At 39.6% G+C, this 21,178-nt stretch overlaps 1 protein-coding gene across 29 annotated transcripts in view; it reads left to right on the top strand.

The window, feature by feature from the left end:
* The window catches only part of MAGI1 (membrane associated guanylate kinase, WW and PDZ domain containing 1), a 481,666-nt gene extending 461,982 nt beyond the window's left edge, over nucleotides 1-19,684 (top strand). For 12 of the 29 annotated variants that reach the window (XM_073351013.1, XM_073351009.1, XM_073351007.1 and 9 more), the window contains 6 exons: nucleotides 734-937; nucleotides 9,522-9,612; nucleotides 9,739-9,799; nucleotides 10,634-10,777; nucleotides 13,413-13,551; nucleotides 17,090-19,684. In XM_073351013.1, coding sequence (XP_073207114.1) covers nucleotides 734-937; nucleotides 9,522-9,612; nucleotides 9,739-9,799; nucleotides 10,634-10,777; nucleotides 13,413-13,551; nucleotides 17,090-17,814 — 1,364 coding nt within the window. In that variant the 3' untranslated portion in view covers nucleotides 17,815-19,684. Of the gene's footprint in view, nucleotides 1-733; nucleotides 938-9,521; nucleotides 9,613-9,738; nucleotides 9,800-10,633; nucleotides 10,778-13,412; nucleotides 13,552-15,487; nucleotides 15,577-17,089 lie in introns of all 29 variants that reach the window. The other 17 variants (XM_073351026.1, XM_073351018.1, XM_073351011.1 and 14 more) reach the window with 5 other exon arrangements.
* The last annotated feature ends 1,494 nt before the right edge of the window (nucleotides 19,685-21,178 follow it).

Below are 21,178 nucleotides of genomic sequence, written 5' to 3'. Positions count from 1 at the left end.
TATGCCTTTTAAGATCATAAAATGGGAAGAGTTAACAAATGGTTATGAGGAGGTTGGTGGTACCAAGCAGGTCAGGTATGTCAGTCTTGGCCCATTTCTAGTAGTCCTGCGCCTTGCCTAGTGCTTCCTTTGTTCACTATGGAAGAAACAATGTCTTATTGCTTACCCATGCAGCATTGATAGAATAGATCTCTGTGGTTAAAAGGGGAGTCACACTCCTTATTAGGCATAGAGTGATTTATCTTTCTAAATTGAGAAAGAACAAAACATTGGCAGAAGCTTGAACAGCAGTTGGCTGAGATAAAGATGAGAGATGCTGACTGAAGTAACCTGCAAGCAGCAAGGTTGAGTTTTCTACCAGCAGTTTCAAGGTTGCAGTACAAAAATAAAACCTCATTTGGGTTATTTTTGGACTGTTGAGTGCAGTTGTAGCCTCTCAAAATCTCACCATTTGTAACCAAACGAGAGGGCAGAGTTTTGGTGGATTAGCCACCTGCAGGAAACACCTACTTGTAACGGTAGTAAGTTCAGGTGAAGCACTTTGCACTCGTATAGTTGATTGCCAATGTTTTGAACAGTGGCAGCAATGCTATCCTTTAATAACTTTTGCTTGGTGCATTAATTAATTAACCCTTAACCTTCTCTTTCCCTTTTCAACCCTTTTTCTCCTTTTCCCCTTCACCGCTGTCCCATGTATATAAACAATTAAACAAAAACAAAACCAATACAAAAGCAGGAAATGCATGTGTGGCCATGCCTCACAAAATAGGTCGGATAATTGAGGGGAGCCCCGCAGACCGCTGTGGCAAGCTGAAAGTAGGAGACCGGATCTTGGCTGTTAATGGATGTTCCATCACCAACAAATCGCATTCAGATATTGTCAACTTAATTAAAGAAGCAGGAAACACTGTTACGCTGCGCATCATTCCAGGGGATGGTAAAGTATATGCTCATTTCTGTCTCATCCAAATGTTTTATTTCTCTTTGGCTTTTCATGTCACTTTGAGCTGCACAGACTTGCAGGTTTCCATTCTCAACCCACCAGGCTGGAGTTAGCATTGAGAAGTTTTGCCACTGTCACACAACCATATTTCTTCCCACCCCCTTTCTCCCTTCACCCCCCCTATAACTGGAAATCAGTTTTTAAAAAAAAACTAGAAGCACTAAGTCTGGTCAGAAATTAAGATCCCCTCCCTCCTGTATTCCTCCATCTGTCCCTTCTGTAAATATGACCCACATCTCTATGGATTTTGAAACTTTATTTGATTTTTGCGGTGATAATACTGCATTAGAATATTTGGGAGAGGATGCATGCTCTGTAAGGCATGAAGTCCCTAAGGTTTTACATATACACAAGCAGTCTGTATAGCAAAAGGGATCACAGAAAGGGATAAACACATTGTCATGATTTAAGCTGTTTGAAAAGAAGCTTTGTTTTTATTCAGGGCAAGTTGCTTTAGGAATGATCTCAGTGCAGTTTGAAATGGTTTTGCTCGGTGACTTTGGTTCTTGAGGAGCTCACAACTGATTGGTTCAGGAGTTACACCTAGATGGGGTTTCACTGTCCCCAAATTTTATTGTCCCAGGGATTACTTTTAATATGCCTGATAGCTGGGGCCAGACATGGTCATAGAGTGCTTAAAAACAATTAATTGATCTTCACCGTGCCTAGGGGCTTAGCAACACAACCACTTAGTTTGTGGCAAGCTGTGATGTAAATCTACCCTGCTATGTGCTAAGGAACGGTTAGTGAGAAACAGCAGGGTCTATACAAGCACTTTGTGCATGGCAGGATAGAATGGGGTAGATTTACACCCCAGTTTGCTGCAAACTAAATGTTCATGCAGACAAGCCCTAGGATTGAATTGGGAAAAACTCTTTTCCCATACCTATCCCTGACTATACCATTAAGAACAAGGCATAAATGTTAGGGATATTTCTATAGTAGGATTAAATTGTTATGATTCTGAATCCCATATTTTGTATTGATTCTCTGTAAATTGTATGCTCTAGATTGGTCTGTAGTCTGAATTTGCTTTGTAGAAATTCTCTCCTGCTGTCCTGTTCGTGTCAAGCTGAATCAATGTTTATAGCATTTGACGGCCCTTATTCAATCCTAATGAGCATTTTGAGAATCGTGCAATATATTATTTGCAGTCCAGAAAACTCAATTAAATGAAGAAAGAGTGCAATTAAGGAAAAATTGGCTCAAATAAGATAGCCCATTGCAATGAAAACTATTAACATGAGGTTTTTTCACCCCACAGTCTGACTGGAAACATTTTGCTGTCACTTTTGCTTTGGTGTCCACCACACAAGCCATATTGTACTCTGAATCTATGAAACAGAGTTTATGGCAGTGAATGTTTTTAGAGAGCTGGAGAGAAACTATGAATTGAGCCATGGATTTTCAAAGGAGCAAAAGGAGTCGCATGTCCAATTTCCAGTGGAAAAATTCAGTGGTGCCTAATTCTCTAAGGGTATGTCTACAATGCAAAGAAAAACCCATAGCACTGAGTGTCACAGCCCAGGTCACAGTGCTTGGGCTGCAGGGCTAAAAACAGCTGAGTAGGTGTTCCCTATTGGGCTGGACCCTAGATTCCAGGACCCTTCCCGCTAATCAGATCTCAGAACCGAGGCTCCCAACTCCAGTGGGAATGTCTACACTGCTATTTTTAGCCATACAGCCCAAGTCCTGCGAGCCTGAGTCAGTTGACCCAGCCCCTCAGACTTAGCACCACAGGGTTTTCTTTGCAGTGTAGACGTACTCTCAGACTCCTTTGAAAATCACAACCTGAAACAAAAATTCATGCCTTACCCAAGAAGCCTGATTGCAGTGCTATTAGTTATAAAAATTTAAATTGATTAAGACCAGAAAATATCTGTCCTTATAAACCACTTATATTTAGGATGAGATGTTCTTTATGTTTCAGGGCTTGTTCCTTATGTTGCTAAGCAGCAGGTCAAACTCTGTGTGATCCTCTGCAGCTTCCAGTGAATTGAGTATTCATGAATAATGAAATGACTATAAATCGAATAGGCCAGAATCTGAACTGGCCTGTATGTGCCAATGTTGAATAGAGACCTAGAGAAAAGTCGTTCATTTCCTTGTTCCGGCAACTGAACAAAATTGAGAGACGTTGACATCTGAGTTATAAAAATCTTGAATGGTTTAAGCATCTTCACATAAGAGAGGATTTGCTCTCTCCCACACGTACTCTGCCAGTCAGTGTGTGTGTGTGTGTGTGTCGGAAGCATGCCAGTCTTGTGCACCCAAACACACACAACAGGATTATGGGAGACCCAACATACCACGTTAACTATATTTAAGCTGGGAGAAAGACATGCAGACAGTGGTGAGCTAAGGCTGTTCTGAAGGCATTCCACGCTGAAAGGAAAGAAAGGCAAAGGAGTGCCAAGTAAGAAGGGAATGATCTTTACACTAGTGTCACTCAGAATGCAGGCCTTTGTTTTCACTTGCACTTTGCAGTTCAAGGTGATTTTGTCAATTTTACTCAGCAAGCATTCAAAAGTCATAGTACAGCCCCCCTTCCCCCACCCCCCAAAAATATCAAGAGAGATTTGCTTTAAAATCATGAGGTTTTAAAAAAATCCATGTTGGGTTCTTTTCATCTGCCTTCTGGATTTGGAGCCTTTAGGGGTCATATTTTCAAGCTTTTCTCCACAGCCAAATATCATGAGAAGATCACAAGTGTGGCATCGCTTACTAATGAAACTAAAAAGTTTTTAAAAAGTTATTTTAACTGTGTGATACTCCTAGGGCCTCTGAGGGAGTCCTACAGTTTAAGGCCAGAAGGGCCAACAAGCCCATCTAGTCTGCCCACCTGGATATCACAGGCCACCAGCAACATCCAGCCCCTGCATACTAAGCCCAGCAACGGAAATGAGACCACAGTATCACCGCACACAGGGGAGCCTATATTACGCTGCACTGCAGGCAGAGAATAGGAGGAACCAAGGTGTACTAGTGTCCAAGCCAGGAAATGAATAAAAAGCATTTGTATGTATGTGTATATGTAGATAAGTTCTGTCCCATAAATATTTGTATAGTGCCCATTGAGGTCCATGGGAGTTGCACATATCTATCCAAGGGCACAATTTGGCCCATAGTGCCTTCAAATATTTTAGATAGTTATTTTGCTCTTTACTAATTTAGGCCCTGATCCTGCATGCACTTAACTTTACACCTTCCTGAGTACTCCCACTGAAGCTGTCTGTGAAAGCAGTGGGACTGCTACAGTACATCCAGTCAGTCGCATGCATAAATCTTTACAGGATATAGGAAAATGTGTAGTACACTGGGAATGAGTGTTTGGCATGGGAACAAAACTAGAAGCAATGTCTGTCTGTTTCATCCCTGAGCCTGAACTTGAAGTGTTGGTGAGTACCCACTCAGTTAGCTTGACTTAGCAAAGCTTTCTGATGGTGGCAGTGGAGAGAGCCATCTCTGTTGTTAAAGGTGGTTTGAGGCGATCTAAACTAAAGTAAAACGTTGCAAACAGCCTTTCAGCAAATGATATAGCGGTTCTTACAGAAGTTAGTAAATCTAGACAACCTTTAAGTCAATTAGATAGATGGCTCTTCTCATTTCAAAGCAGGGAGGACAGTAGAAATTATTCGGGGAGGCTGCTTGCCTTGTATCTCGAGCCTTTTTATAAAAAGTTAGTAAAAATACTGCACATCTGTTGACAATTACTAACTCTTATGCTAGGGTGGTCTAAAGATAGACCCAGAACCATGTCATGGAACTTCATCAGTACCTAAGATTGATATTCTTAGCATGACCTCCTAAGGAACAAGGTTATTGTATTCTGTTTATACCCAGTCTTCATGTCATACCAAAATGGCAATGGAAGGTTTATGTGGCTTGTGTGCTCTTTGAATTCAGTACAATTTAGAAACATTTTATTTTGGGAGCAGATTGTAGCCTCAGGGATGCCCAAGTGAATTAGACAAGACCATGTTGTCTTAAAATCCAACAGTTCTTGAATGCAGCCAGTGCCCACAAGCAGGAGTGCGTATCTCTGCACAAGGCTGGCTGGCTCCAGACAGCATCACCCCCAACAAGCACAGTTAATTTCACTTTCCTTTCCTCAGCCTCTCTCCAACCACACTCACCCAGTTAGTGGGGAAAGGAACATCTGTTACAAGGTGTCCTATAGTTTAAAATAAAATAAACCGATGCAATAAAATACAATCCCAGCATTAGATACATTTCCAGAAAAGCTTCCAGCCATCATCTTCAAATCACTCTTCTTTTACTTGAGACACATACCTTCCATTAATGCAAACTGGCATGATAGGGAACTTCCCTCAGAGTCACCAGGGAGAAATACCAGATGACAGAAGCGTAATGCAAACATGGTTAGGCAGGAAAGAAGACTTTAGAGTTACTGGAGAGCCAGGTGTTTTGTTTTGTGTGTTAACTTGGGCTGGAAGCAGAAGCTAGTCAAATTCGGACTAGAATTTTTATCACTACCTACACATTTTTTTAAAAGTGAAGATGATTAATCATCGGAACAACTTACCTAATGAGGTGGTGGATTCTGTGTCACTCAAATTCTTTATATCAAGTCTGAACGTCTATCTAAAGCTCTAGCTCAACCAGAAATGATGTAAGCTTGGGGAAGGAATTGCTGGATGAAATTCTCTGGCCTGTGTTTATGCAGGCGGTCAGACTGGATGACCATAATGGTCCCTTCTGGCCTTAACACTGACGAATCTATGAATGAAAGCCCATTCGCAAACTAAGAGTCAGTGCAGACAAGGCTAAAGTAATCAGTAAGCTCAGCCATGTTAGACTGTGGTTACTTCGGACTGTAGCCCTTCAGAGGAATGAAAATAGCCCTTAGGCCTCCTGTCCAGCAGGGGAAGGTATGCCATTTTTACAAGGGCACAGGATATGTCTACACAGCAAAAGCTACTCATGGGCTACCTGACCTGAGCTAGTGTGAATCCAACTAGTGCAGGCAACAATAGAAGTGATGACAGTGCAGCGTAGGCTTCAGAGCAGGATAGCGAACTCAGTGCATTCCCAGGGTCCGTGCTAGGCCCACACTGTTCTTCACCGGTATTGTTACCCACACCAACTGGATTCATGCTAATGATTTCAAAAGAATACCTCCATGGTATTCAGTGGACTTCACACTGCCAGCAAGGGGAAGGATGTGCCTTGGATAAAAATCACGCTATAAGCAGTGTTCCCTCTAATTTTCCCCACCACATGTGCGGAATGAATTTTGTTCTGTGCACCAATATGGAGGTGATGTGTGACACATCACGTTCATATTGGTGCACAGAACAAAATTCATGGGGTGGGGGTGGGGCCAGGGAAGAGGGGTTCATGGTGCAGGAAGGGGCTCAGGGCTGGGGCAGAGGGTTGGAGGGGGAGGGCTCCGGCTGGGGGTACTGGCTCTGGGGTGGGGCCAGGAATGAGGGGCACAGGGCTGGGGCAAGGGGTTGGGGTGCAGGAGATCTGGGCTCTGGGGGGTGGCCAGGGATGAGGGGTTTGGGGTGCAGGAGGTGCTCCAGGGCTATGGCAGGCAGAGAGGACTCCCCCGAGCTCCCTCACCCTGGCTGCAGCTGGTCCCAGCCAGGCAAGTTCCCTGAGCACCTGCGCAGTGCTAAATAGTCTGCCCTGTGGCCACGCAGCTTACAGGGAACGTAGTATATAAGTACTGCGTATTTATTTGATTATTTATTATTGGTAAGACACTGTAACTACCTACAGAAGGGGGTTAGTCTTTTCTAATGATCAAGATTTTCTGAAAAGGTAATCCTAGATATTACTGCTGTATTCACTGAGTCAACAGTTCTTACTGCTCTTGACTAGGGAACAGGCTTCCATTTGTACCTTGAATATCATGTGTTCCTGGTGCTTTTGGTGATTTCTGTTCTCAACATGTTTTGTTTAGATTAGCTTCAGAAATCATAATTATCATAAACGGTGGATGTATTTGTTTATTCTGATTTCCCAAGCAAATGTCATTGAAATTCTCAGCACTTCCTCTCACATAAACATAAATATTGAATGTCATCTTTAAGAGTGTGCAACTGGTTCCATCTATTATAACCATTTTAAAGATGACTTTTCCTCAAAAAACACTCACTTCTGAAGACTTCCAAGTGAGCACTTTCCTAAATGGCCAAGCAAGGAGGAGTTCAAAGATTTTCAAGTCCTTTAGTCCTTTCACTAAAAGTCCTTTCACTTATTGATGACTGTAATCCTGTAGATACATGGGAATTTCTCTCTGTGTATGAATGCTTTCTTGAGCTTATCCCTTAACTTTCATCGAGAGTGTATGCACTTAGTGCATTTTGTAGTTTCTAAAGCTGTCCAACACCACTTTCAATAAGGATCAGTATAACATATGCATACGGCGAGTGCATAGGATCATGGACACTTAACATTGCAAAGGGCCTAATTTCGATCCAGATTTCAAACACTCACAATGCTTCAAGAGTATTTGTATCTGGATATATGGTTTGGTTTCGTATGGCTCCCTCCTCCCCCTCTCTCCCCCCCCAGTCCTTCTCGTTCGTGCCTTGCCCAAAGCCTTTAAGAAAATCTGTAGCAGAGCAGGAGCCAAGTCTCTCATTTTTATGACTTAGCCACAAATCTATCTTTTCTCTCACTTGCAAAATTCATATCCCGGGCCTCTTCCCAAAATGGGCTCAGATTCCACCCCTTGCCCCCAGAAAATTTGTGGGAATTCAAATCAGGGTATTGGGTTAGATCACAATTGGCCTAACTGCTCCTACTGAAGTAATAGTAAAACCCCCATAAAACCCAAAACACCTGTCAGGGATGGTCTAAATCAGGGATTGGCAACCTTTGACATGTGGCCCATCAGGCTGGCGGGCTGAGACAGTTTGTTTACCTGCAGCGTCTGCAGGTTTGGCTGATCGCAGATCCCACAGGCCGCGGTTCACTGTTCCAGGCCAATGGGGGCTGCAGGAAGCGGCATAAGCCGAGGGATGTGCCAAAGGTTGCCGATCCCTGGTCTAAATAATACTTAGTCCTGCCATGAGTGCAGGGGACTGGACTATATGACCTCCTAAGGTCCCTTCCAGTTCTATGCTTCTATGATTCACTCGGAGCAGAGTTAGGCCAATGCTGAGGACTTTGAAAATCTCACCCTTCAGTTTTTGTGTGTGTCTGATACAAGTTATGCCACTCCAAGGGAGTGTGTATTACATTGAGCATAGAATGTGCAATAGACTGTATTTTAATGAACAGTAAGAATTTGAACAGCACAATTGGTTAACTATTAAAGAGAGATGTGGAAACCCATGTGTTTTTGATCATGTCCAAAGTGTTAAGTCAATAGAAAACTACCATTGCCATCAATAAGTTTTAGATTAGGCCTGTATTCAATACAACCCATAACAAAAACTTTAAAGGTATCTATTCAGATGGAGTCAGTATTGACTACGTTGTGGGTTATGGACTATTTTAGTGTTCTTATAAAAATAACCCAAATGATCTTCTGACTTTTGAAGTAATTAAGATTTGGCATATGTGTTGCTGCTCAAGCAACAAAACATTCTGTGAGCCTTAATTAGCCTATACTTTTTAAAAATTAACCTTAGCTCTCAATAGTGAAGTGGATAATGGAACACATCTAACCCAAACTTCCTAAATATTTTTCTGATCTACTTGTATGCCTTTTCTCGGAATTTCCTCAAGATTAATGAAAATGCTGATGAAATGTGGTTGCTGGAGAATAAATCCAATTTACATAAAAATATAATATTTATTACTTTAGTGGGACATCTTGCTGTACACAATTTACATTTACAATTTACAACGCTCTGGCATTATTTCTGATTGAGGCATCCCAACCCCTAATTAATTTTTCATTGGTAATGGATTTAGAGATAAAGTCTTGAACATTCAAGACTTTTCTTTGTTATTGAAGGAGCACAGAATACAGTAATAGCGGTGACAGGTTAGTGTTTAAAAGACTTCCGGTTAGAAGGATCACAGGGGCAGAAGCGAGGCTGTAGTGGAATTTTCTGTGTCTAACGACAACTACTAGAAAAAGTCAAGCAAGGACGACTGTCAGCATCATGTAAAATTCCAATGTGCCACTCTTGTTTAAAACGCCCTTCCAGATGCATAGCTGCAGTGCTGTTGCATGTGGCTGCATTTATAGAAGGCTGAGAGAAATTCTATCATCTTTATTTTCCTATTGTTTTTTTTTTTAATCAAAGGCTTTCTATATATATATATATATATATATATATAAAAGGGTTTTGGGGCAATCGTTGCACAGTGTGTGTTGAGATAAATACTTAATCGTTACCTAGTAACAAAATTCTCCTTTCAACTACTGGATTTATTAAAGATGAGCCAGTGCGCTTGCCTCTCAGGCACGTTCTTAAAAAATGTATTTGATGCTTCCCAGTGAAATCCCATTGCAAAGCATGCATTTGTCTTTGAATGAATTCTCTGATTTAAGATCTTTTCTCACAAGGAGCACCATTTTGTTTTACAGAATCCTCCAATGCTACTTTATTGACCAACGCTGAAAAAATTGCTACGATTACAACCACACATACTCCTCAGCAGATGCCCCAGGAACCCAGGTCTGCTAATTTTCTTTGAGGCGAGCATGTTGGTGTGCTATTTCTTTGGTTATTTCTGAGTCATCTTCATTTCCCATGAGTTGTTTTTTCCCCCTTTCTCCTCCTCTCTCTCATTCATTTCAATAGGAACAACACAAAACCAAAGCAGGAATCCCAGTTTGATTTCAAACCGCCCCAGGCAGCACAGGTAAGGGATGCCTTTCTGATTTGCTTGGTTTACCATGAAAATGTGGTTCTAGTCTGCTAAGGGTTGTGCTTAAAGTGTTCTCCCTCGAAAATTTATCTTGTGAGGCCAGATTCCCTCCTCCAGTTTGTCTGCGAAAGAGGGATCACTGATTAGAGTTTTAATATGCATTGATGTTGTTTCATATGACAAACACTTCAAACACAGAGCTGCATCAGGATTAAAAACAAAGACAATTAAATATCTTATGACAGTAATAATTTATGTGTTTGTTTACTGGAGTGTGTTCTTTGAGGGGGCTAGCCTGAAGGTGTTACTGTGCGCCAAATGACAGATTCAGAGGAGAAAAAAGAAAAGAAATCAAAGTTTGATAAGAGGGCTATAGCATGGGTTCTTCGGGTTTATCATAGTATAGGCCACAACTTAATAACAGAGAGATTATTTCATGGATTCTTCCCCTCCCACTGGCAACTGCAGTGATAACCACTCTCATTACTGATTGCTAAGCATCTTTGTGGTAATACAGCAATTACTCTGCTGTGTAGAGAAGAATAGCATGCCTTTTTAGTAGTCTTGAATAGAATGTGCCAGCAGCTAACAAGAAGGAGTAGCTAGCACCATGGGACCAACCAGCTCTTTGCAGACCATTAACAAACACTCTTTGAATCACAGGTCTTTAGGAGCAATGAGAAGCCTTTGTCTTTGTATGAAAACAAACCTTGTAGATATATATATATTTATTAAGATGATTTAATGTCCATTGTTAAATATTTGCCAGGCCCGGCAATAATACAGAGTTCAACTTCTTGTTCAGTTCTGTACAAATTGTCTTCCCAGGACCAAGATTTTTACACCGTTGAACTGGAAAGAGGAGCCAAAGGATTTGGCTTTAGCCTGCGAGGTGGCCGAGAGTATAATATGGATCTCTACGTGTTGCGGTTAGCTGAGGATGGTCCGGCTGAGAGGTGTGGAAAGATGAGGGTAAGTACAAAAAGAGAGTTGGGGAAAAAAATCTATTTGCAACAAAAGTGGTGGGTTTTTGTTTTGTTTTGTTTTTTTCAAAAACTTTTTCACCGTTTTTGGCTTGTTCCAATAATAAGAATAGATTTGAAGTGCCATTGTTGTACCAATTCCTGCTCCGAGAGTGCTGTGTTTGCCTCCCATTGAAGTCAGTAGAGGTTTGCACACATGCATCCCAAAGAGGGTGGGAGAGTAGGGAGGCAATCTTAAAAAACTGCTGCACCATTCAGAATTAATTGCAAGAACTTTTTGCAAAAAGGAGTACTAGTGGCACCTTAGAGACTAACCAATTTATTTGAGCATAAGCTTTCGTGAGCTACAACTCACTTCATCGGATGCATTCAGTGGAAAATACAGTGAGGAGGTGTTATACACACTGTAAGGAGAGTGATCACTTAAGATGAGCTATTACTTTTGTAGTGATAATCAAGGTGGGCCATTTCCAGCAGCTAACAGGAATGTCTGAGGAACGGCGGGGGGGAATAAACATGGGGAAATAGTTTTACTTTGTGTAATGACACATCCACTCCCAGTCTCTATTCAAGCCTAAGTTAATTGTATCCAGTTTGCAAATTAATTCCAATTCAGCAGTCTCTCGTTGGAATCTGTTTTTGAAGTCTTTTTGTTGTAATATTGCGACCTTTAGGTCTGTAATCGAGTGACCAGAGAGATTGAAGTGTTCTCCCACTGGTTTATGAATAATTCTTGACATCTGATTTATGTCCATTTATTCTTTTATGTAGAGACTGTCCAGTTTGACCAGTGTACATGGCAGAGGGGCATTGCTGGCACATGATGGCATATGTCACATTGGTGGATGTGCAGGTATACGAGCCTCTGATAGTGTGGCTGATGTGATTAGGCCCTGTGATGGTGTCCCCTGAATAAATATGTGGACACAGTTGGCAATTGGCTTTGTTGCAAGGATAGGTTCCTGGGTTAGTGGTTCTGTTGTGTGGTGTGTGGTTGCTGGTGAGTATTTGCTTCAGGTTGGGGGGCTGTCTGTAGGCAAGGACTGGCCTGTCTCCCAAGATTTGTGAGAGTGATGGGTTGTAGATCCTTGATGATGCGTTGGAGAGGCTTTAGTTGGGGGCTGAAAGTGATGGCTAGTGGCGTTCTGTTATTATCTTTGTTGGGCCTGTCCTGTAATAGGTGACTTCTGGGTACTCTTCTGGCTCTGTCAATTTGTTTCTTCACTTCAGCAGGTGGATATTGTAGTTGTAAGAATGCTTGTTAGAGATCTTGTAGGTGTTTGTCTCTGTCTGAGGGGTTGGAGCAAATGCGGTTGTACCGTAGAGCTTGGCTGTAGACGATGGATCGTGTGGTGTGGTCTGGGTGAAAGGTAGGAATAGCGGTCGGTAGGTTTCCGGTATAGGGTGGTGTTTATGCTTATGCTCAAATAAATTGGTTAGTCTCTAAGATGCCACTAGTACTCCTTTTCTTTTTGTGAATACAGACTAACACGGCTGCTACTCTGAAAAAAGAACTTTTTTGAAAATTGTAGGGACTCCTTCCTCACTGCCAATCCTATTGCCCTGCCAACTACCGTGAAATGAAATGACAAGAGAAAAAGGCATTTTCATAATCTCTGTTATCTTGCTTACCAACCTATCAATAGCTGGCTTCTGTCAGAAGCTGCACTTGCTCCATATGTTGGCTTCTATTTGACCCCCATCTTTTGAAGTTCAATCAGTTGCTGTCCCCACCCCAGCCCTTATTCCAGACATTATCCCCAAATGTTAATGTTTCAATTTTCTTTAAATAACTTAGCAAGGTTCATGCATGAAAGAAGGTCTGATAAGCTGCCATCTTGGCCAACACACTGGGGATTGAACCAGGAACCTCTAGAGCTGAAAGCATGAGCTGCTAGAGGTGGAGCTAAAATTTCCTAGCTGGGCCCTGTAACAGACTTATATGCTTTACAGTCAAGGTACAGAGAGGCGCTTATGTAACACACTCACTAGTGAGCTACTGAAGTATTGCATAATTTTTCCCTGTTGTAACCCGAGACGTCACGTGCTACCTCTACCTACCCTGTATATGCAATACCTTGCTGTGGCAGGTCTAATTTAACTTTAGGTATGTGAGTAGTCCCATTCACTCCAACAATTAAGCACATGCAAAAGTTTTTGTGGGATTGACTGAGAGGTTCTCGGAGAAGAGGTCTATCATTGTTTTATAGGTCTGTAGACAACATGCACACCTGCTATGCTGTTTATTTAATAACTTTATAACCAGTATATTCTCTTCTTTCCAAAAGTAATGCAAGAAATGTTAATATTTGGAAAGATTTTTTTTTTTTTAAGGATAAACTTACAGCACCAGACAGCTGATGTAACACAACATAGTTCCACTGTAGCCAGAGTGCTGATGGTCTATTCCACAACCTTTGTTTTCCTTTCCTGATCAATTCTTGAATTTCTAAACCAGGCTAACTGATTCATGCCATGCATGTACAATCAAGTGAGAAAAGTTCCTAAACATAAACCAATATGTTAAATACTATGTTCCCTTAAGTGACATACTCAAGGTGTGGCATTCTTCTGTTGAAGGCCTGATTTTAATCCTAGATTCTGCTCTTTCATCATGTTGACAGATTGGTGATGAAATTCTAGAGATCAATGGGGAAACCACCAAGAACATGAAGCATGCTCGGGCCATAGAACTGATTAAAAATGGTGGCCGCAGAGTCCGCCTGTTTCTGAAACGTGGAGATGGCTCTGTACCAGAATATGGTGGGTCAAACTATGAAAACATTCCTTTCTTTCCTGGCATCACTCCATGAATGATTTCTCAAGATCTGAAGCGGGGATGCTTTTTATTTTCCTTTCTCACCAGTGTCTTGCCAACCTTTGCAACATATGGTTAGTTGCCTCGCTTGTGCTGAATTTTCTACACATTTCATCCTTTGCTTGCTTCCACGGACTTGGGCGCAGTGTAAGGCAAGATCATCAAAGCAGTATTTTTGGTGATCAGAGAGAAAAAAACAAAAACCGCATTGTCTTGTCCAACCATACAAGGAGTATTACTGAGCTGTGCCAAACTGTCTCTCAGCAGTTGAACTGTTATCTCAAAATAACTCTTTTCCTCGAACCAACACCAAAAAAAGGGAATCCTGAATTATTTTGAATCAGTAGTTTATTGTTAGGCTTTTTCCTTAGTTTTTCTGTATCCTTGGGCATGAATGCCAAGAAAGCTAATGGGTTTTGCCTCCAACTAATGTGTAAATATTTATAAAGTTATTTCAAAATGTTTATGCAAAAATAGATGAATTTGGCCCTTCTGAGTCCTTTTTCCCCCTTACAATATCTGTTGGTGTCAAGTCATTAATTTGTAAATTCTGAAAAAGTTAGGAGGTTATGAAAAGGTTTCTAGAGTCTGTTTTGAGGGAAAAGTGCTACTTTTCCTTTTCTGCTGAGATTTGCAGTAGAAGTCCTTTTCTACACCTGCCTGTTGGAGCTGATTAGGGAGAGTAATGAGTGGCTTAGAATAGTGTTCTATTTAATATTATTATTATGCCTTATTTATTTGAGATAATTGTTGAAAACTATGCCCTCAATGCAGGGCTACTGCCAACCAAAGGTCTTTAAAGTTTCTATAGAAACTGATTTTGAAGGGATGCCCTTTATACTTTTTTCCCTTATCTGGGATTTTGTTGTGTCAGTAAGTTCTAAGTCTTTCACTCCATTACCTAAAAACAAAACAAAAGAACATTCTGCACAATTCATGAACTAGGTTTTTTTAATTTACTGTACCATGTTCAAGAGTTTCCACTATCTGCTTATAAATCAGAATTGAATCTAAATGTCTGACCAAATCAGAATATAGATTTCAAACAATTAAAATATTCGATAATATAGAAAGGAAACTGTGGGTTTACAACAATAGCACTAAAATTATGTAATGTTTTTTCTACTTCTGTCTTTTCCTACTCCTTTTGATGTACAGTACTGCTAGACTTCATAAATGTCCTGTAAATTGTGTGCTTCGCTTCTTAAAGCATATGTCTGCTGCACTGAGGATGAAAATCCAGTACCAGTTTTCTTTTGGCTAATAATACGTTGAACTGCTAAGCATATAGTTTTCAAGCAAGTATTTAACATGCAGGGGCTGCACTTGTTATAAATAAATATATATATAAAGTAAATATATATATTTACACACATACACATTTGTAACATTTTGGGCTTAATTTCTTCAGTCGCAAGTGGTTTCTCGGATAATGTTAAGTTCCAGTATTTTTCAGACTTGATTGGAACGTGCTCCTATCTGAGGTTGTATATTTTTGTAATGAGTTTTGTACTTATTTTTAATGTTGTGGTCTTTGGTGGACTTTATTTTTTTGTTATTGTTTGATTGTTAATCGTTTTTCTATGACATTCTGTGTCACTGTTCCAGTTGTCTTTTAAAATGGATGCATCTGTTGTCTGGGTTACTGAATCACCTTTTAGATGTCTAATTATGTCACTATAATAACAACTGCCGTCTTTCCAGTCTTACCCTTGGGTGATGCCTAGACAATCATACTGGAAAAATAAACTTTCTTTATCCTAAGATAAAATATGTAGATATTTTTTCTTTCATCTTTGTTATGGGGAATCTAAATTTTCTACTTTTCTCTTTCTCTCTCTCTCTCTTACTTTTCTTGGTGCTGGGCTCTTCCTTCCTCAGCGATGATACCTCCTAATATCGCTGCATGTATGAGAAATGACAAGCTCGGGGAGCCTTGCTTCTACCTTACGGGCCATAATCAAACTACGGTTTGTAGCTAAAATCAATATTAGGTGTTTCTGTGCTGTGGCCTAATTCCCTCATATTGCTTTCCGCTTTGCTATATTTTTATATGTACAGCAATTCATTCTGAGCCCCCTACATTCTTTGAATTGTAAGTACACTACCCGAACGTGTTTAAAGCCTCGCTCTTACCTTGTACAATAGCCAGATTGGAAGAAAGCTGGGGAAAAATGGGGTGGTCCTCCCACACCTTGATTTTAAAAATCAAACCAAATAAACTCCCATGAGTTGCCACGGTGTTTTTCATCTGTAAATCATAAAAATAATGGCCAGCGCACAAAAAAACAATGACGAGAGAAGTTTAAATAAAAGAGCTTGCACACAAGAAAAATGAAAATTTTGAGTATTTAGCATGTGTGTTGTGGAAGAGTGAAAAAAAGATTCCGGATTGCGAAGTGGTTTGTTGGCTATTCAGTCATTGTCATCAAGACCATCTACTTTACTTAAAGTAGGTGACTCTCCAAATTGGAATTCAGGACGTGTGCTAAGTACTTATTTAACGCCAGCAGAGTTCTCTTACGGAAGATACTTAAAAAAAAAAAAAAGAAAGAAAAAGAAATCTGCATCTCATGTTGTCAGTGCAACTGCTTTAATGTTTGCCATATATGTAATAAATCATTCATAAGCATCAGTTACGAATGATGTGAGTAATTTTAGCTTAGCTGCAGCACAGTGTCATTGCTTTGCAGTTTGGTTCTTGAAGGTAGTTCAGATCTGTTTTATGGCAGTGAGATAATTAACAGGAGAACAGGTGTTAAATCAAACTCATCCTACGTATTAGACTATCTTTCCATGTCTTTAATAAGGAAAGATCATAACTTCTATTGTCATCTAAATTGTGGTGAAAGCAAAACTATCCCACTACTATTTCATAATGTAATAGGACTAAATGAGATTTAGTAACATGTTTGAAGTTCTTGAAAAATGGAAATGACATTATTTATAGTCGAATTAAAATATTATGCTATAGGTTCAAAACATAGAGATCAGTTATATTATTTCATACTTTTAGTCATTTAAAATGAAACATCACACAAACTATAACTCTTTCTAAGAAGGCATGTCTTTAAAAATAATTTTAAAAGGTGATAATCATTTCCTAAAAGGCCCTTCTTTTTGGGAGCTATATCCTTTTAAAAACCGCAAACCTTCCTTTTTTTCACTAGAAACAACTTATTTTAATCTAAGCATTATAAATTGGACCAGGGGAAAAATATAAAATATCCCATGATGCGCAGAGCATAAAGATGAGAGCCACTTGGACTAAAATGGAGCTAATAAAGGGAAGCACCAATACTAATCAATAACTCATTGTTTGCAGTTACACTTAAATTAACAAAAGCTTCAGTTAGTCTTCTACTGACTGCTTTAACAGTTGTTTGCTTTTGGCACTAATGAACTCTGAAGAATCATAAATGGTGTCAGAACTGTAAAAAGCCATTTGTACCAAACAATATGCTCTTGTTGTTTTTCTTCCAGACCCCAGCAGTGACAGGAACAGTCCCGCCACAGGTTCACAAAATGTATCGGAAATGAAAAACATGCCATCTGACCGACGACAACACCCATCATTGGAGTCCAGTTATCCACCAGATCTTCACAAATCATCACAACATGGGGACAAGCGGATATATGTTAAAGATCCAAAAGGCAGCAGAGAGTTTAGCAGACAATCCAATGAACACCACACTTGGAATGGAACTTCTCAAAACAGTGGTAGTGTAACAGGCAGAAAAAAGGACAGATCACCAGGAAGGCGACGAGATAGACAACCAGAGAGAATGGTGGTAAATGGACAAAAAATGAAATCTCCTGAAAAAAGGAGGGAAGGGACAAGAAGTGCTGACAATACTTTGGAGAGGAGGGAGAGACACGAGAGGAGGAGAGACCTTTCTCCCGAAAGGCGAAGAGAAAGGTCACCGACTCACAGAAGGGATGGGTCGCCAAGCAGGCGAAGGAGGTCACTCGAAAGACTAATGGATCAAAGAAAATCACCAGAGAAGAGAAGAGAGAGCTCACCTGAACGGAGGGCAAAGTCAACTGACAGAAGAAGGGAGAGGTCACCAGACAAAAGGATCAAGGATGAGCGAGTCGGCCACAGAGAGAGGGAAGAACACAGTTTGAAATATGATACCAACAAAAGACACCCCCCTGAACAGAGAAGGAAACCCTACAAAGAGTGCAGCACTGATCTCAGCATCTGAGGTACTCGTCCGATGCACAGAGCCATATTCCAGCCTTTATAGTGCTGAAGGCTCTAAGAAGAGGGTAATAAAGCTGAAATTATCTTAGTTTCTTAAAATGATGAAATATCAGACACCTGCTGATCCTATGAATAGCAGCAAACGTTTTACGCAGATGAAATCTTATAACAAAAATATATACAAAGTGTTGTGCCTGATGTATAATATTAAAGAAAGTATTTTTAAGTGTATTCTTTTTTTTTAAGTTACTTGCCAAATGGTCCTAAAGGATTATAAAATTTTGTTTCTACATATTCTGTAGATTTCTTGAGAAAAATTCCTCTATCAGGCAACTTCCCCCTCCCCCCATAATTAAATGGGAACAGCCAATAATATAAGGTAGTCAGAGGATTTTTTTTTTATAAAGGGTGAAGGAGGAATTAAAATGTGCATATCAATAGGAATGGAGCACTCCTGCTGAAGGAATAAAAAAAGAAAAAAGTTCCTAAAATGACAAGTACTGTTTGAAGAGACTTATTGTTTCAATGAAGGATATTTATACAAAAACCTACACAGCACAAGATGACTTATGATAAGGAATTTATAGTTTGTTCCATGAACAGTTTATACTTTTAGGCCCCCTCTCAAGAATGCGTGAAGGCAAAAGACTGGTAGCGGCCATATCTGTGTAGCACACAAACGTTAACTCTCAGTCTCTCTCGCTAGTCTCAGCAACACTTACAATATTCCTTAAGAAAGTGGCCCCGGAGCCCTACTCAACTACTAGAAGTAATGGACAGAAATCTGAGCAAGTCCGGTATTGTTTGGTCTGCTTTGAAGAAGAGTAGTGCATTGGGATACTGGGATAAAGACACAGTGAAGTTTGAGGGGAATGAGTTCTCCCTTCACAGGGCAGGTATAGTCCTTCTGCTCAGTCTAAACCAGTGGGCTTTTCTTATTTTGCCAAATCGGAAATCTTTGTGTCTATACATAGATAGATAGAGATATTCAAGTTTTATTTTACTGGTTCATTCCTACTGAGACGAAAAAAGAGAGACCTGTCAAGGGCACATAAGGACACAGGCAATCAGTAGAAGGGTCTGGTTGTGAAAGCCTAGATGCTGGTTATGCTGTAATTTTGAATCTACAAACAGCAGGAAAAGAAAAAAAAATGCAAGATTCAAAGTTGTATTTTTAAATTTGCAAGTTGTGTGGTAAGTCTGCTGTAGCATTGGTATAGGATTTTAATGGATTACTGCCTAGCTGAGCCAAAATGTTTGCCGTTACTGTTGGACCACTAAAGTAAACTGCTGCTTTTTACAGTGCGTTGGTGTATACATGTATACTGTTTCACATTTTCCATACGAACACAAAAGCATTGCAAGTCTATCACTGTTGTTGCCATGGTACTGTAAAAAAAAAAAAAAAACAAAAACAAAAAAACAAAATGAAAAGATGGCCAATCATTGTGTGTACAGAGTTTAAATTGTAATTAATAGAGCCTGTTGAAAAAAAATAAAACTGTTGCCTTTTTCTTGTATAAAAGAGAATTTATGATGAAATTTAGCTGTGAGGAATGTGATAAGTGTTTATATTTCTGAAAATGGAACAAATTGATTCATGGGAATATATTTTAATGTAAACTGAATCAGGTATGTAAAGCTGTTTTAAAATGGGAGACTATATAAGTAATTCTAAAGCTTTTGTTGGTTTGGATATCATTTCTTTCTTCATGGTGGGCCTGCTTGTGTATTATTAAGCACTTGTATGCAGTCTGTTCTTCAATCATCATTTCTTGCAATGTGCTAGAGACATAATGCTCTTTCCTGTGTTGATGAAAAAGCAGTATGTGGGCCAATCTTTTTTATAAAACACTATGCATATATAAATACTACATTGTTCATAGCTTTATTTGAATTATTGGGTTTATACATAACATTAGTATAAGTAGATGGGGACTTACCCAGTACAAGCTTCTTTCCTTGGAACAGACACAATGTATATGATGTAGCAACAAAGAAGGAGAAAGTCTGTGAATGCTATTTTTATTATCAAATAAAGTTTTCCATACAAAGTATGCATATGAGTATAGTGGTAAGATTAAGAGAGCCACACCCCTATAGTTACCCAAAATTGTCTAAATTATTTAACTGTAGATGTCTATTTCCAAGGTTAACCCATTTTGACTTGTTGGCAAAAATGAAGTTATGATCCCAGTTGTACAAGATAAAATCTATTCCCCCAAATAATCAAGAGCTAAGATTTTAGATAAATGTGGCTTTGGTGTTTTCCTTGAGTTTGACGTCATCCATCATCATAATGCAGTGTCAAATGTAATACTGTAAAATCACAAAAATACAGATGCTACTCATGCCTGTGTCTGAATAGAGTCCTCTAAAATATAGTCATAATTTTTTCAACTCTTACTTAGTTGTGGAAATATTGTATAAAGACAGTTAAGTAAGTATTGCAAAACCAGATTTTATATTAAATACTGTATCATTAAGCCATCCCCTTACTGTACACTTCACCATACTTCAGCTAGCCTGCTGGTAGTGCAAATGTCTTGATCAGAGAATGACTAATATTTTTTGTATTTTCAATCGTATCATCTTCAGGCGGGTTTTGCAGCTGCATAATTGATGTCTAAAAGAATGTTAGGGTAGAAACAAAATACCCAAATCTGTGCGTGTTTTTTTAAGTTCAGATCTTTTGTGATTTTTTATGACTTTTTACTGTATAATTATATTGTAAATGTATGCATTCCGTAATTATTGCTTCTCGATTTGTATCTTTTATTGTTTCTACTGTATGTCTACAACATTTTTATGTAATAAGAAAGCTTAAATAACCTAAACGGAGCAGGTCAATATGATTGGTTCAAAGGCTACTTAGTACAGAAGTGTTAATAAATACCAGAATAATTAATTACCCATACATTTAGTCCTTGGCATTAGCATACTCTGAAATTCAATGGACAAAAGCTGGCTCTATATGTCTTGCTGTGGGTAGCACAGAGTGTGCCACTTCCATGAACCCGGGTGGGGATCAGATCCTCAGCTGCCATGTAGTGGTGTCACTCTATCACCGCTAATTGCCACCGGTTGAGTATCTGACCTTAAAATTCCTCCATTTTCAACAAAAACGAAGAGAAATCCTTTTTAGACTGTAAGTTATCAAAATGGGGGCAAAGACGCTAACAGTTTATTACAACTGGCTTTTGAATCTGCTCAAAGGATTAATTGGCGTGTGTTTCTTGCATGCTGAAAATCTGGAAAGTTTATGAAGCAGTGAGCAAAAAAGCACTGGAGACTGGGATTGTTCTTTCTTGTGCAGTTTGCCTCAGCGGTATTTTGTTGGTTTCCTGTGTCAATAATAGGTACCC

The sequence above is a fragment of the Lepidochelys kempii genome, chromosome 7, assembly GCF_965140265.1.
Source record: "Lepidochelys kempii isolate rLepKem1 chromosome 7, rLepKem1.hap2, whole genome shotgun sequence".
In the NCBI taxonomy this organism is placed as follows: domain Eukaryota; kingdom Metazoa; phylum Chordata; order Testudines; family Cheloniidae; genus Lepidochelys; species Lepidochelys kempii.
Note: the sequence above shows the minus strand (reverse complement) of the source record. Positions and strands in the feature narration are given on the sequence as shown.